Source organism: Odocoileus virginianus, chromosome 15, assembly GCF_023699985.2.
Source record: "Odocoileus virginianus isolate 20LAN1187 ecotype Illinois chromosome 15, Ovbor_1.2, whole genome shotgun sequence".
NCBI lineage: Eukaryota > Metazoa > Chordata > Mammalia > Artiodactyla > Cervidae > Odocoileus > Odocoileus virginianus.
In genome coordinates this window covers 1,475,660-1,492,347 of record NC_069688.1, presented here as the reverse complement: position 1 = coordinate 1,492,347, position 16,688 = coordinate 1,475,660, and the positions used below count along the sequence as shown (strand labels likewise).

The following is a 16,688-nucleotide window of genomic DNA, read 5'->3' as shown; positions in this document are numbered from 1 at the left end:
GGATACAGGTATCAACTGGTCAAATGCAAACACTGAAAACAAACCACTTTTAAAATCAACAAAAATGCAATAAAGTGGATGGCGACAGGCCACCATGCAGCACTCAGGTCCCGGCGGCCCAGGAGCCGCCAAGCAGGGGTCAGCCTCCACCAGCTACCTACCCCGGTCCTTAGGCCCCAGGCCCCACAGGTAGCCATCAGTGCCGCCCCAGGCCCAGGCGGGAGGCCGCCAAGCACAGGGCCCACCTTGCATGACCCTGAAACAACCGTCTGAGCAGCTGCAGAAACAACACCCAAGAACTGAGACCAAGCAGCAGGGACCTCTCCACTAGTGGACTGGCAGCCGGCATTTCGGCTCTGGATACAAGGGCACCACGCATCAGGTTAGAATAGTCATTTCTGCGGAGCGCAGCATATTTGGGGAAGATAAACACAGGTTGGGTGAAAACTTTAACACGCTCAGAGTAGTCTTGCTTATTTAAAAGAAGGGGTGTGCTTCCTGCAAGGGTCAGTTTCCAGCTCCACGGCCGCTGTCCATAAGGTCTGCTTTAAATTAAAACACACTATTGAGTTACAGCACTAATGCGCCTGCTTTGTTTCTGCTGGGGCTTTGTTTAGAAACGACTTTGACGATGTCCAAGCAAACAACTGGGACCAAAGACGGGAAAGCCAGTTAGAGGCACAGGAGCATCTGTTCCCATCCAAAGAAGGGCATTTTATGAGACACACGCTACACCACTCATCTGTATCAATTTGTAATCTCTAATCTCCAAATCGAAGCTTGCCCCCAGTGGATTCGTCTTTCTGGAACATAATGGACAATCCCATGGACTGATGGACGTGCGGCAACATGGGGCTCACCAGTGCAGTGTTGGGGGAGCTCTGGGGGTCTGCACTGGGTGGTCTGTGTCCCTGCATAGGCATCCCCATGACCAAGCCCTGTCCAACTTCTCCACCTCCGGGGTCCAGGTCAGACAGAAGCCTCCCCACCTGCCCCCCATCACCACCTCAGCCATATCCACCTCATGCAGCCCTCATCAGCCTCAGGCAGCATTGGCACAAATGGGCCTCTAAGTGTCACTTTCAAAATCCCCTAAGAAGGGCACGTTCCTCAAAGAAGCTGAGACATTTCTTCTACCCGCTAACATCACCAACCCACTCCAGTATTCTTGCCTGGGAAATCCCATGGACAGAGGAGCCTGGCGGTTGACAGTCCATGGGGTCGCAAAGAATCAGACATGCCTTAGCAACTAAACAAAACAGTCATTGCGGTAATAAGGAGTAACAGGCATTGAGCACATCCCAGGCACCAGCAGGCACTTTAGCATGTTAACTCATTTTACTGTCACAATAAAACGGCTGTTAAATATGATCTCTGTGACAATCAGGCACATTGAACACACGTAATGAAACAATCATATGCCATTGATAATTACGAGTAAGTATGCATAATCAACATTTGCTGTAACTAAAATCTCTCTACATTATATATAAAATACAATACAGTATGTCGACACATGTCCTGCTGGCTCTCTGACACATCATTTTACATGAACACATAGTTATCACCCCAGGTTACAGGCCCCAGAAGTAAGGAGACGCCGCGGACCGGGACGCAGCTGCAGAGGCCTTGCTTGGTCCCCAGGGACTCCCCCGAGAGGGGAGGGCCTCGGGGCCCATTGCCCACTCAAGGGGGACTCACAGGGGTCCCGGAGCCCGCCTCACACGTGGGGTGTCTGTAATTGACTACAGAGGATAGGCACAGCTAAGAGCCCGTGCTTCGTTTCTGCTAAGCCGCCTGTCTCCAACACACACACCCCTCCACCAGACAGACCACGATGACCTGCTTTCCAGCAACAGCAGTGAGGATACAGCCAGGAGACGTGGTCCTGCCCTCTAGCAGTTTCCAGTCGGCGAGAGACTCCCGGCTGCCCCTCGAAACTTCACTGGGGACAGTGAAGGAGAGGCGCGTGCTCCTAGCGCGTGTCAGGACAGTGAGAGGCCTGCAGCCATGGAGCGCCCGAGCTCCCCGACCCACCAGACCGTCACCAAGGCCCTGAGAAGTGCTGCATGGCACCCTTGGGGAGATGGGGGTGAGGATGGTCCCACGGCCGGGGGGCACGCAGCCACAGGGACCAAGCCGCGGCTGCCCCCGGAGGCTGCCGCCCCACACGAGCGCCTGCATCATCTTTTACTTTAAACATCACTGTAAACATCCCCCCAACAAATGTAGACGGCCCTCGGAAGTGCTCATGGTATTAGGTGAAAAGGAACAACGCAAAATTTTAAGTGTAGGCTGCCCCCAGCTATCTATGTATGCACAGGAAAAAACGTCCGGAAGCAAACACATTCACTACTTCTTCCAAGGGTCATCACCTGTGGATTTTTTTCTCCTTTTGTTTCAGTATCTTCTAAATTATCTGAAATAAGCATGTATTCCTTTTATTATGAAAGATAAAATAATTTAAAAAAAAAAGAAAAAACAGAACCAAAAGCCAACAGCGCCTGTGGTCACATCCAGGTAAGAAAGCTCCGAGGCAGACTCGGGGCGGGGTGGGGCGCGGGCCCTGCCAGAAGCACACTGCTGCTCCTGGCCCAGGAAGGCCGCCCCGGCTCAGGGTCCACGCGAGCCAGTGAGCCGGCGGCGCTGGGCTCCTCGCTGTTCCTTCAGCGCCTGCGCCTCTGCAGGGGGACGGCCCAGTCACCACGCTAACGGTTCCAAGTGCTGTACCTACAACAGTGGGGTCCTGCGTCTGCCCAATTCACTCCCGATTTCAACTGCAACACGGACAACGGTCTCATTTTCACACCGGGCTGCTTATTACTGTTCACAAGTATTAAACCGAATCCCTCTTTTTTCCTTTTTGGCCACACTGTGTGGCTTGTGGATCTTGTCCCCCGACCAGGGATTGAACCCATGCCTTCGGCAGTGAAAGCCTGGAGTCCTAACCACTGGCCCAGCTTAGGAAGTCCCTAAGCTGAATCTCTCGTTTACTAGAAGCGCGCAGAGGGAGAACTCAGGAGGCAGACGCCCTGACCGTGTGCTCCCAGCCGGACGTGGAGCGGCCACACGTGGACCGGCTCTCCGGGTAGCAGGCTGTCTCTCCAGGGGCAGGCAGCAATTCTGAAATTACTTTCTGCGTCTGCTCGGCCCAAACAAATGAGCAAATACACTGGGGGAACGAGACCTAGACTTCTCAATCTCTGATGAAGACCCAACTATCTGATGAAGAAGCTCTAAGTAAGGACAGAGGAAAGCGAGAGTAAACCCAGAGACACTAGGCTGCAATCAGCAACGCCAGCGAGAATGCAGTTTTTAATACACACGGAGAAACGCCTACGTACATCCCGTGTCCACGGAGAAGCAGGCGCAAGGACAGCCTACAGCCAGGAGCATACCCAGCACCCAGGTCTCCAGCTCCTCACGCCGTTTCTCCAGCAAAAGAACCAGGGCTCCTTGATGAAGCGAAGCAGGGCCGGAGAATCACAACAGAAGCTGGAGTGTCCTGCAGGTCCAGAAGGGAAGCCACCAGAAAACAACGGGGTGAGCCGAGAAGACAAAGCGCAGCCTGAGAGCGCCCACAGCGAAGTCACAAAAGACGGGGGGAAGAGGGGCTCTGGCCTTCTCAAGCGTAGAGACGGCGCGGGGCCATGACAGCAAACGAAGGCGGGCCCCCAGGCTGGCCGGGGGTGTCCAGGAAGTGGACGCAGTCAGAACAGCCAGGCCTGAGGAAGACCTTCGGACGAGCTCGCAGCACTGGACCCATGCTCGTTTCCCGATCTTGGTAACTTCTCTCGAACGAACGATACAAGAGGGTAACACCGGGGGGCGCTGGTGTGGGAATTCTGTACCTCTGGCTCCTTTCCTGTACGTCTGACATTCCCACAGTAAATAAGCCCCGACAAACGCACTGACAGGCTTCCGCTAACGGAGGGGAACAGGGCGGGACTGACGCCAGGCTGACCCCAAGGGCGGGCGGGCTGAGTGCTGAGACACGGGCCTCCTATTGTCTCCTCGACTCTTCTGAACGTTTGAATGCTTCCTTATTAAAAAGTCTTTTAAAACTATGTCTCAAAATTATACTCCAATAAAAAAATACACAAAATTTTTTCTCAGAGCCTGCAGATACCACTTAAATCTGCCCGCCCCTACCAGTGCACTGCCTCACCTCCCAGCCAAGCCCCAGAGCAATCAGACATCTCCGGACCGCCTGCCCCTGACCCCCACGTGCTCCGTCGGCCACCCCCTGCCTCTCCAGCGTGCCAGTCTTGGGCATCTTCAAGCCCCTCCCCCTGCCCTCCACCCGCAGCCAGGGGCTCCTGGGAAACACACATGGCCAAGGTGCATCTCTCCCACTTGCCCCCAGGGTTCTGGATGAAAGCCTCTGTGCTCAGGGCGGCCTCTGCCCCGCCCAGTCTCAGGCCACCACCCACCCCGCCGCCCCCGGCCCAGGCCAGGCTCCCCGTCACGTTCCCTCTGGAATGCGCCCTCCTCTGTGGTGACTGGGTGGTGCTGACTCAGTGAGCTGGTGGGGGGACACAGGAAGCGCCGGGGTTTGCACCCAGCGCTGCTCCCTGGGCATCAGGCATGATGCCTGGCACACGACTGGCACTCAGCGTGTACCCAGAGAGTGCACACTTTTGACTTCAGACACACAGGCCGGAGCTGGATATTGGACTCTTACCTTCTCTCCCATCCTATTAAATTATGAAGCTTTACTGTATTTATCTAGTTTTCCAGGTTCCAAACATCCTCTAAACTCTAGCACAAAGAAATGGATGCACCTTACAGCTATTAGGTAGATCTGGGTAAAATACACCTAAATCTAATTTTTTCTACTTTGGTAAGTAATAAAATATGCCAGACGTGATATATTACACTACTAACTTCACTTTCTAAAAGGCTGTGATGACAATAATCGGTGTTGGTGAGGATGTGGAGAAACCGAAACCACTCCGTGGAAACAGTGCATCAGTTCCTCTCAAAGTCACAGAGTAAAACCCAGCAATTCCACTCCTGGTACGCACCCAAAAGAAATGAAGACATACGCCACACACCAAGCTGTGATGTTCACAGCAGAACTAGCCCCGGCAGCCAAAGGAAGAAACCACCCAAACACCCATCAATCACAGATGAATGGACAGACAGACTGTGATGAAGCACCTAACGGACCAGTCGGCCACCAAGTGCTGACACAGACCGAGACACGAGCCCTGAAACGCTCGGGGAGAGAGTCACATAAGCTCACATGCTCTATGATTCCACTGATGTGAACTATCCAGCGGAGGCAAATCCACAGGCAATGAGGCCTGGTGGTTCCCGGGGCTGGAGGGAGTGGTGAATGGAGGGACTACTTAATGGGCACAGTTTCCTTTTGGGGTGATGGAAATGCTTGGGAACTAGACAGAGGTGATGCTTACCTAACACTGAATGTACTAGATGCCACTGAACTGTCCACTTTAAAACGGTTTATGTTGTGTGAGTCTCTGCTCAATCAAAAAAAGAGCCTATGACATTCTGAAAAACACAGCCTCTCTGAAACACGATCTTTTTTCTCTGCATTTGTTAACATTCAGATACACTTGGGACAGACCACACAAGTAACAGAGAGTTGAGGACGAGGGCTGCAGGCCCGTCCCGAAGCTAAGGCAAGGGAAGACCTTCCTAACTGTGCTGAGGGTGCAGAGCAGGGGGCCAGGGGGCCTGGAGCGGGGGAGCCAAGCCAGAACCCTGCAGCGACAGTCTGAGAATCACCCCCCAGCCCCTGCCAACAAAAAGCAACTCTGCAAAGTTCGTCAACAGCCATCACTCTACAACATGGACTTAAAAATATCTTATTTCAGAAAAACATGCAAAAATAAAATAGAAACTACTCTTCAAATAAGTGCCTGCTGGAACACCAGGAACCATCAGATAGCTCAGCGGGGTGTGTCTCGTCTCACAGGGATGTCAACTGCAGGCCAGCCGGGCGGGCACCACCCTCACCCACCGCCCCCCTGGCGGGCGCTGATAACCCGTCTGGGCGCCCCTCCTCCTGTGATAAGCCCAGACGGGGCTCAGCCGCTTCTCGCACGATGCTCCAGCATCCAGGGCTGCCACCATCAGGTGAGATGCCTGCTGCTGAAATGAGACTCAGATTCCTTAAAAAGCCAACCAAGTTCTTTCTTCTAAAGACAAAAGACAAAAAAAAAAAAAAAAAGTCACCCAGAGCTCCTGTAGCTTTACAACCAAGTTTCTCACCATCTTTTCTATTTACTTCACAGCACTATTTCTCAGAGAATTTTCCCCAGACGCGCTCCTCCTTAAGGCACCCCTAGAATCCCGTCAGTGAGACAGGTGGCTCACCAGCCCTGCACCACAGGACCCCATTCCTGGTGAAACCACAGCTCCGTGCGCCCCACACCTGCGCAGCCCCGCCCTGGGTGTTACCGCACTCCACCCTCACAGGGAGGGAGGCACTCGCCCTGGCTGACTGGGCTGCCTTCTCAGGCTCCCACCCCACGTGCCCACAGAGCTGCTAACGGGCGCCTTCCAGGCCTGTCTCCTGAGGGCACAGCTTTGGACAGGGTCTCAGGAAGCCCAGAGGGAGGCGCTCAGCCTTGCCTGCCTCAGCCACTCCTGGCCAGGTCAGCGTGGCTCCCGTCGGAGAATCTCACAACACCGGGAGCCAACACCTCACCAGAGGGGAAGACCACCACCTGCCTCTGAGAGGCTATCGTCTACCTTTGCATGGACGTCCGCGTCCACTGTCTATTTAAGCAAATCAACCGGCCAGTGGCCCCCGTGACCCACTTTCCTCCACACTGCTCGACAGCACCCTTGCGGGGTCACCTCCACTCCAGACGCAGAGCACAGGGTAGGCTGCGGGCAGGGTGTTCAGAGCGCACACAAGTTTCAAGTCAACAGGTTTAACTTTTGAACAATCAAGAGTTGACTGCAATAAGGATTTATTGAGTAAAAAGAAAACAGACTACAGTAGACACCAGAAAGAGACCAAGATGGTCCTAGGGGCAAGCAAAGGGAGTTTACACCCAGACACAGACAGACCCCCACCAGGCAAAGCACACTGGGCGCCATATAAATAGATGCAAAGTGAAGACCACAGATTTTTATCTCCTGGATTTCTTAGAATCGCCTTAAATTTAGCATATCTATAAAAGATAACTGACCCCTGCTGCTCCTTCCTCCCCGGGGTCAGCACTGAGAGGCCAGCAGGTCAGCTGGGGGCGTGGTCTTCACCCCTCACCCCGCCCCGGACACATGCTGCTCTGCTTGGCACTGACCTGCCACCAACAGGAAACCTGACCAAGATCCCACCAGACACAGACGAAGATCCTGCCACCAGGCCAGACCACCCCTTCCTGCAACACAACTGCCGAATTCTCTCAGAGGGTCCCCATAACCTACAGAACAAAAGAGCCCTACCCTCAGCTCACCTTCATGTACCCACAGCATCACCCCCCAAACCTCCTACATCATGCCCAGCGCCCACTTACCTGGACCACCTCTCTTCTCCGCAGGCTCCCGCCGTCATTAATGCTGCTCACTGACACTTCTCTGCCTTAAGACAGATACAAACCTGATCGGCCAACCAGGGTAAGTTTTTGTTGTGGAAACAGAGCATCAGTATTGTACCAACTCTAATGAATTAATGGAACCTAATTTGGCCACCTCATGCGAAGAGTTGACTCACTGTAAAAGACCCTGATGCTGGGAGGGATTGGGGGCAGGAGGAGAAGGGGATGACAGAGGATGAGATGGCTGGATGGCATCACTGACTCGATGGACATGAGTCTGAGTAAGCTCTGAGAGTTGGTGATGGACAGGGAGGCCTGGCATGCCGCAAATTCATGGGGTCGCAAAGAGTCGGACACGACTGAGTGACTGAATTGAATTGAACTGAATGATTAACAATCAACAGCAGGTAGTATTCACACTAAAAAAAAAAAAAAGCACCAGAACCCAAGAACAGTAGAACCTGCCTTTGGATCTGATCACTAATTTGCAGGAAATTCACACAGGACAAACATGCTGAATTACACCAAGGAGATGCCATCAGCCAAGTCCAAACAGTGGAGACGAGATACCACACACGAGCCACTGTCTTCAGCCCAGCAACAGTAAGCACTGGGGAAGAGCAAGGCGACAACTAGAGACTGAGTGTGTGAAGCCTGCTCAGGGCCAGGGCTGGGGTAGAAACAACAGCTAACACATACAGCCTTTCTTTGGGGATGGGAGACAAAAATGTCCTCAGTCAGGTTGTGGTGATGGCTGCAAAAGTCTGAATGTCCTAAATAAAACACACTGCGTTTTACACTGAGCTTCCCAGTTGGTGCAGTGGTGAAGAATCTGCCTACCAATGCAGGAGACAGGGGTTCGATCCCTGGGTCAGGAAGATACCCTGAAGTGGCAACCCAGTCCAGTATTCTTGCCTGGGAAATTCATGGACAGAGGAGCCTGGCGGGCTACAGTCCTTGGGGTCGCAAAGAGTCAGACACAACTGAGAGACTAAAGAACAAAGGTACATGAGTTCCATGTCAATAAAGCTCTCACTTGAAGGAGATCCCAAAGAGATGCATCAGCCAGTCACATGTGCGCCTCACCTGGATCCCAGTTCACCAACCGGTAGCAGACATGGACAGAGCACGTGGTGAGGGACACTGGCAACCAGGGGTTATGGGAGGGGGCGGGGAGGTGAAGACAGACCCCCTTCTCTCACAGGACTCTTCCGGCCTGCTGGAGATGACCCGAGATGCCTGGGGTCTGCATCAAGCCCAGGGGCAGGGCGGGGACCAGGGTTCCCAGGGAGACAGGGCCGTCCGTGGGTGCAGGCGGGGCGGCACACGGGCTCCTTCCTCTGCCCACACTTTCCAGCTGACCCCGGCTCAGGCCCTCCAGGCCAGCTCCCTGACTCCACCAGCCCACGAACGACACTGGAAAAACTCTGTCTAGCCGCTCCTGGGCTCCACATCCCCCCAAAGGCTCCAAGCTCAGTCTGACTTTCTTCTCGCCCCTTCTGGCCCAGGTTGCTCCAAGACACCTTCTCAATGCAGCTGCACTGGCCACCATTCCACAGGGTCCCGGACAGCGCGCTGGGCAGGGGCCCCAGACACACCTCACGACCGCCGTTTTTGCACACGACTTGCTTCGCGTCTCCATCCCCCCTCACATGGGCTCCTGCCATTCTCTCCCAAAAGCTTTCGATGCCTCCAGCCCAAGGTTAAGTTGTAATTACCAGTCTTGGCCCTGAGATGCCCTCCAAGTCTAACGTGAGGTTCATGGACTGAGCCATACGCGTTCACATTCAACAAGCGGCACACTTGTTGGGGCAGCAGCATGCAGAAGGGACCGAAGGTCCCAGCAATGTCCCCTGGTGGGACTGCGAGCAGAGCAGCGTCTCCCGGCTCACCCAGCTCTGCCGGCTCACCACCCGCAGACAGAGCCCGGCGCTCCCTCGGGGTCACCCCCGCGGGCTGTGCCCGTCCACTCCCCAGGCCTGTCTGCAGAGGCTCTGCTGCACGGCTGGGTCTGCTCGGAATGCCTGCCAGGAGCACGCACTCCGAGCACCAGGGCTAAGCTTCCACTTCCCCGCTATTGAGCTTCCAAAGCAGCTGTGACCACCCGGCACCTGTGGCATTTCTTAGGGCATGCGAAGTAAAGACCCAGAGGTCAGCCAGGAGGGTCACGGAGAGGAGCGGTCACTGGGCGGAACCAGAGTGGAGAAGCCACTGTGTGCAGAGGAGACACAGGATAAACTGACTGCGGCGGGGCTGGGGGGCGGGGACCGCAATAACTAGGAGCACCTCCCGCGTCCTCTCCCCGAGCAGAACACCTCCACCACCAGGCGCTCTTTCTCTGCACAAGGAAGAGACTGGGGTCCAGGGAGGCTAAGCACGCGCCCAGTCCTGGAGCCAGGACTCGAGTGAGGTCAGCCTGCCCTGCAGCCCGAGCTCTGGGCTGGCATCACGACAACACCTGGCTCCCAGAAGCTCCCGGCAGACACGCCGGCGGCCCAGGTTTGTCCAAAGTTGTACTTCTCGTCACTCGGTCTCTCTTTGCTTTCTCTCCACTTCTTACTTGTACTTCTCTGTTGTTCCTTTTTCCTACAAAAAGCAGGTGATGCCACTGCCTGCAAGGCCAGGAGAAGGCCTCCATTTTCCCTGGCCCTGCTCGGCTGGCCTCGTGGACGGTCCCACGGCCCACGAGAGCAGCGGCGAGGACGCTGAGAACACAAGCATTGCCAAGTCAGGAGCACAGCCAGTCTCTGAGACTCAGAGGCAGTCGCCCCCAGAGCCCCAGCTACAACACGCCCTGGTCACACAAACACCCTGCCACCTTCACGTCCTACATGAGCTCACTTAAAGCAAGGCTGACCCAGGAGGTCTGAGAAGGGGCTAAGCAAGTTTCCAGCGCTCGGGCCTCCCCGCTCCCAGTTCACACACACACAAAGGCCCCCACCCCGCCCTCAACCACATGAACGGCCGGCCAGGCTCAAGCTCCTCCACCAACATGAACGTGCCGTTGTGAGAACCGACTCTCAGAGGCTGTACTATTTCACTTTGAGTCAAAGCCGACAGAACATCTCAAATGACTCTGACCTATGAACCTCAGTATTTTGACCTTTTATGTGCAACTCTCTAAGAACTAGAGCTCAGAGCTGAAACACCCAGAAGTAACTTGAAAAACCCCAAAAACAATGCCCCTTGGGAGACTGCCTGGGAGGCAGGACGCTCCGAGGGACAAGCAGGATTCAAAAACAATGAGACAGAGTCAGGTAGAAAGTACCTGGATTCCTAAGGCAGCTGGTTTTAAACCCGGCCACAGTTCTGCTTGTTTGTTGCTATGGCTTCTTAAAGATGGATACACAGTTTTCACTGAGAATTCACGGGAGTCCCCAGTAACAACCTATAGAAGCCTCCTTCTGCCCCAATTCTAAGTTGCATCCTCAGTAATATGAACCACAACTACAGTCAATGAAAGGCGCGGTCGTCATTCAATCAGACCTCTAAGTTTTACCAGGCAGGGAACCACAGGTAAACTTAATCTTTTATGGTCCATCATAAAGGCCCTTTAGCACACCCACACTCTCACCTAGACACACACCCAAACCCCCACCCACCCCGGCCGGCGACCCCAGTCTCTGGGGGCTGACCTCCAAGGTGTGTTTCAGGCATGAGCTGCTCCCGGGGGCGATCCCCAATGAAGATGCTCCGTGGAGGCTGAGCCAGGCTCATCTCAACATCCTCTCCGGCCCCGCCTCCCAACACCAATGGGTCTCAAGCGCCTTCTAAACAGCAAGCACCTGGGACACCTGCAAAATGTAATTTCCTGGGTCTGCAGTGGCAGAGGTGGAGAAAAGCCTTCAGGTGATTCTGAGACCAGCTGGTGGGGTGGGCGCCAGGTCCCACTCACAGAGCCCAGGCTGTGGGCCGGTCCACGAACTCATGTCCGCCTGAGCCCGAGACCCCCTCCAGCACCGCCTCAGCCGCCCAGAACCTCACACTTGATGCATGCAAACACAACGCGTGGTTCTCCCCACACAGCCTGCTGGTCCTTCCCTCCTCCTGGGGATGAGGAGGAGCGAAGCTGCAGGAGAGGCAGGGCTTCCCCTCTTCACCCCGCCACCCTTCTGCAGAAGCAGCCCTGCGTAAAAAGCGGGCTCTACCGCACTGAATGCTGAAGATGCCAAGTGGCCAGCCCCAAAATGTCGCTGAAGATAAGTGTGTCTGAATTAAGTCACGAACGGCTGGGTCTCATCAGCCTTCCCCAAGGAAGCCCAGGGACCTTGAACAGCCGGCTTCTTTCTAGAAACAATTAAAGGAAACTAGGGGGAAAGATACACACCCTCTGAAGAAGAGATCTTACAAGTCAGTGGGGTGGGGGGTAGCGGGAGACTCTGAAGATCCTCAAAGGTGTAAAACCAAATTAATGTGTGAACTTTTAATAAAATTCAGGATCCAAAACAACCAGGAAGTAAACACACTTCAGAGATAATGAGAGAAATTGATTATGGACTGTTAAGTGTGACAACAGCATTGAGTTTTAAATGCCCCCATCCTTCAGACATGTTACTTAAGCATTCAGGGTGAAACCACAGGGCTGGAATCCACTTTAGACTATCTCCACAGAGAAAAGGGGGGAAGGGGAAGATGTGAAGCAAATGTGGAAAATCTTGATAATTGCTGAGGCTGGTGATGGATAAATGGGAGTGTATGATACCAGTCACTCTACTTCTGTATATTTTAGATTATTTCACATATAGATACTGTTTTAAAAGTCAAGCGATACATTTTGAGCGTTCACAATAGCAATTCCCAAAACAAAAATATATTTTATCAGACTGGGACTCTGCCGTAGTGTTGCATAATAGATTATAAAGAATAAACCCTACTGGCCTTTTAAAAACTCTGACACAAACTTGAAGCTAACAGGAAACAATATTCTTCTGAACTGCATAAGTTTTAGGAGTTGAACCTTTCACATTTAAACTTAAATCCTTCAAGGTTTAACAGATCCATCAAGGAGAGCTGGACCACAAGCCAGCCATGCCCTGTGGCTGCAGCAGCTCCCGGGGCAAAGCGCCGGCTGCCACTCGGCAAAGGTGCCCCATTACTGGAGACTGGCCCAGTAACTGGCCCAGATCTTCTTTGAAATGACTGGGGTGGGGGGGAGAAGCAGCGGGGTGCAGGAGGAGTGAAATGACTCTAGAAACCACAGTGAAAGTCCCTCATTCTTAAAGTCACAATCCTGTTCAGACAACTTTCCAACAAGACTTCCAAGTGGCAGAAGTTACTTTGTAGCAGGTCTGTGAGGAATGTAACCCACAAGAGTCTGAGCACAGTGAAATTGACCAACAAGCCCCCTTCAGGAGGCAATACTGAGATTCCCTTTAAGGTCTCTAAGTGGTTTGGGAAAAAAAAAAAAAAATTGTTCATCTATGAAGGTTCAGGGTCACTGGAGAATCCACCCATCCTAAACCACTAACTCTTTCGAATAATTAAAAAAATAAACAAAAACAAAAAACTAAGAAATAGTAACTACCTAACTTTAGAGTCCAGATACCAATTCACATACATAATAGCATTTCTAACAGGCACAACACAGTCCATCACAAGACTCTATTTTTTAAGTTAATTGACTTAGGAAGTCACTTAATAAGGGTATTAAAATGGGAAGTAGCAAAACCATTTGTAATTTTTTCTACAATCCAGTTCAAATGTCTTATTATTCTAAATTAGGAAATACATTAAAAAGTTTCACCGAAGAGACTCTTTTCCAAATACCCCTCTTAAATAAAATTAAAAGCCTGAGTGTGTAGAATAAAACTGAACTGCATCACAACCTTATAATTACAGCACGCTTGTAGAGCCTGAAATTTGGGTTCATTCCCATCCTGCCGTTCACTGGCTAAGAACTATCCTGCAGACTCATTTATTTTTTCAACCAAAGCTGTCCGATTTCAGAGCAGGTTTATCTGCAAACAGTGAATGAGAGGCCCCCTCCCCACCAGGCCACGATGCACAGGCCCACATCAGAGCAAGATTCTTCCAAGAGCCATGGAGAACCCAGAACGAGCCTGGAGATTCAGAGAACTAAAGCTTTTTGGAAAATAGACAAAAAAATATCCCAGTGCAGAGCACACAGCACTGGCGAGCATGCTTCCTGAAGCTCGTGTTTCAATTATACTCTAACATCCGAGCCCTGGGTCCAGTCTACATGTAACAGGTGTTTCTTCTTGGGGGTCAAGGTCAAAAGGACCGAGAGCCACTTCTCTAAAGGGAGTGTATGGAGAGTCTGCTTGGAATCACACACACCGTCCTGCTGCTCGCTGGCTGGATGACCTTCGAAAGGCTCATAACCTCTCTGTGCCTCTGCTGTCCATCTTCAAAATGACCACCACCAACTTAGCAAGCTGTCCAGTGGGTCAGTTAACATCAGACGCAACACAAAAGCTTGACCTTCCCCAAGGTTCTTCACTTTTTCTGGGCCTCCAGCTTTCATACTGAAAATCTGAAAAAATGTTCAGTGTAGTGGCTAAGACTTGCTGGGTTCCTTCAGAGGGATGGGTGGGGAGATTCTCACTCACCCAGGTGTGGGGGCTACCCTGCCACGTCATGGGTGGGAGCTGCCCACCCAGGGTTCTAAGAAGCCAAGTTTGTCTGCCCCCAGGACTGTGACTGGAGCCCTGGGCCTTTCCCCACCAGGGCTGAGTCACCTTCCAGATTACAGTTAAAACCATTACAGTTAAAACCATTCTTCTATCAAATTGCTGAGAGCAATTTAAAAGTTGCTCTGGCTCAGCCTTGGAGAAGCTTTCTAACTAAATGACATCAGAAAACAAGACAGTGAGTATTGACAAGGCACAGGACTGTGGGCAGAAAGTGTTACGGGATCCAAATGGATCAGAAGAGCCTCAACAGGTCCCGCCAAAGCCCCAGCAGCAGGAGGCTTGGGAGGGCCAGGGCCCACAGAAGGCAGGACCCAGCCGGCAGGGCCTGCAGCCCGCTGTTGCCTGGTGGACAAAGGGGACAGGATATGCCCTGTCCAAGTGGCAGGGCCAGCGGGAAATTTAGAAGCCACGTGCCTGGCGGGAGAAGGGGAAAAGCGTAACAACATTTGACCATTTTCTTGGCCCAGCAAGTTAATCGCCCGTCTACTCTGCATCCCCCCAAAAAAGTTCTTTAAAAAAGTGTTACTGCTCTAAGTTTTTCAGAACTTTTCTAAAGAGAGGGAGGCTGGCTAGTGAGAAAAGATGCTAAGGAAAGCAGCACATCCCCTCACCTTCCTCTAGTAAACTGTAAAAGGCAATTAACACTTGAATAAGGAGCCTGTGTGTCTGGAATGAAAATGAGGCGCGCGCAGGTTTAGGGTTTTAGGGCGCCTTCCTATCCCTCTCTGTCCGCGGTCCTAACTACCAGCAAGAATTGGCCAAAATTCAGCATTTCCAGACTTTCCTTAGGAGAAGGGGCCGCAGAAGTGCTGGCAAAAAGAAAAACGAAACTGAGAGCGCTCCAGGCTCGCCGCGGCTCGGTCTGCGCCCAGCGGCCGCGCTCCTCCCCGCGCCGCCCGCACCCCGAGTTCGGCGCCCCCGGCCGGGGCCTCTCCGCCCCCGGGCGCTTCGAGCGCGGCCCCGGCCTCGGCCCCGCCGGCCCCGCGCGGCGCAGGGGCCCAGGCGACGGGCGCAGGAGGCCGGGCAGGCGGGCGCCCGGGCCTCAGGCCTACACGCGGGCCGCCTGGCCCAGTCCGCGCTCCGGCCCGGTCCCAGCCCGCCGGGCCGCGGCGGAGACGGGGCGCGGGGAGGGCCCAGGCCGCGCGGGGCGCCCCGACGACTCGGGCCCGAGGAGGCCGGGGCCGCGTGTCCGCCCTGGGACCGAGGGAACGGCCGGCAGCCCCCCGACCCCCGGGCCCCCCGATCCCCCGGCCCGCGGTCGCCCGCCCGCGCCGCGCTCGCGCCTGGCCCGCCAACCGCCGCGGGGAGGAGGGCGCGGACTCACCGGGGCCGGCTCCCGAGTACATGGTGGCGCCGCCGAGGGGCTCCGGGGCCGAGGGGCGGCCGCGCGCGCGCCACGGGCCCCGACGCCGCGAGCCGCGAGGGAGCCGCCGGCCGCACGATCCGCCCCGGCGCGGCCGCCAAACAGGTTTACCCGACGCGGCCGGGGCGGCGGGCGGAGGCGGCGGCGGGCGGGCGGGCGGGCGGGCGGGAGGGCGGGGGAGGGGGAGGGGAGGGGAGGGGGAGGGGCGAGGGAGCGGGCGGGGGCGGGGCAGGAGGGGAAGGGAGGTGCGGGGGCGGGGCGAAAGGCGGGGCCCGCGCGACAGGGGGCGGGGCGAGGGAGCTGGAGGGGAGGGCGGGGCCCGCGCGGCGGGGGCGGGGCGAGGGAGCGGGAGGGGAGGGCGGGGCGAGGGAGCGGGAGGGGAGGGGCGGGGCGAGGGAGCGGGAGGGGAGGGGAGGGGCGGGGCGAGGGAGCGGGAGGGGAGGGGCGGGGCAGGGGGGAGGAGAGGGGAGGGGTGGACTCGCTCGGCGGCAGAGGCGGGTGGGGGGCGCGGCGGCAGCGGCGGGGGCCGGCGAGGGTGGCGCGAGGCCCGGCAGCGGGGGCGCACGCGGGGCGGGGGGGTGGGGGTACCCTGCAGCCACTCAGAAGCGCGATGTCTCCTCCGACTGGGCGGAGCGGGCGGCGCGTCGCTGCTCCCCCACCCCCGCCGCCGAGACCGGGAAGAAAGAAAAGAAAACACAAGCCTTCCCCTCCCTGGCGCGCGCGGGCAGACCCTTCCCCATCCCGAGACCCCGCCGCGCCGGGCGAGCTGGGGCCCCGTGTGGACGCGGTGCGGCCCGCGCCCGGGTGCCCGGGCATTGCAGCCGGGCTCTTTTAAGCGATAAAGGAAACAATGTCGCGAAGGTTTCTCCGGACCGGGAGCTTGAACTTGAACGCGCCCGGGTCCTCGCACACTACCACACCGCCACCTCCCGGCGGAGAACCTACCTAGAGAATCCCTGTAAAGAGCTGCAGGTCCATTTTGGCCGCTATCAGGGATCAGATCAAACTGTTAACTCCTCATTGCAGCCCTCGGGGCCTCCTCTGGTCCTTTACCTGGGACCCTTTATCGGACCCCCAGTGCTCTTCCGTCCATCTCTGTGTTCGCCCTCCTCCTGCAGAAACGTTCTCCCTCCAGCCAAACCCCTGCATCCAGTT

At 55.2% G+C, this 16,688-nt stretch overlaps 1 protein-coding gene across 3 annotated transcripts in view; it reads right to left on the bottom strand.

The window, feature by feature from the left end:
- AGO2 (argonaute RISC catalytic component 2) overlaps positions 1-15,689 on the bottom strand; it is an 84,089-nt gene extending 68,400 nt beyond the window's left edge. The window contains exon 1 of one of the 3 annotated variants that reach the window (XM_070476945.1): positions 15,495-15,689. In XM_070476945.1, coding sequence (XP_070333046.1) covers positions 15,495-15,516 — 22 coding nt within the window. In that variant the 5' untranslated portion in view covers positions 15,517-15,689. The remainder of the gene's footprint in view (positions 1-15,494) is intronic. The other 2 variants (XM_070476941.1, XM_070476943.1) reach the window with 2 other exon arrangements.
- Positions 15,690-16,688: the final 999 nt, after the last annotated feature.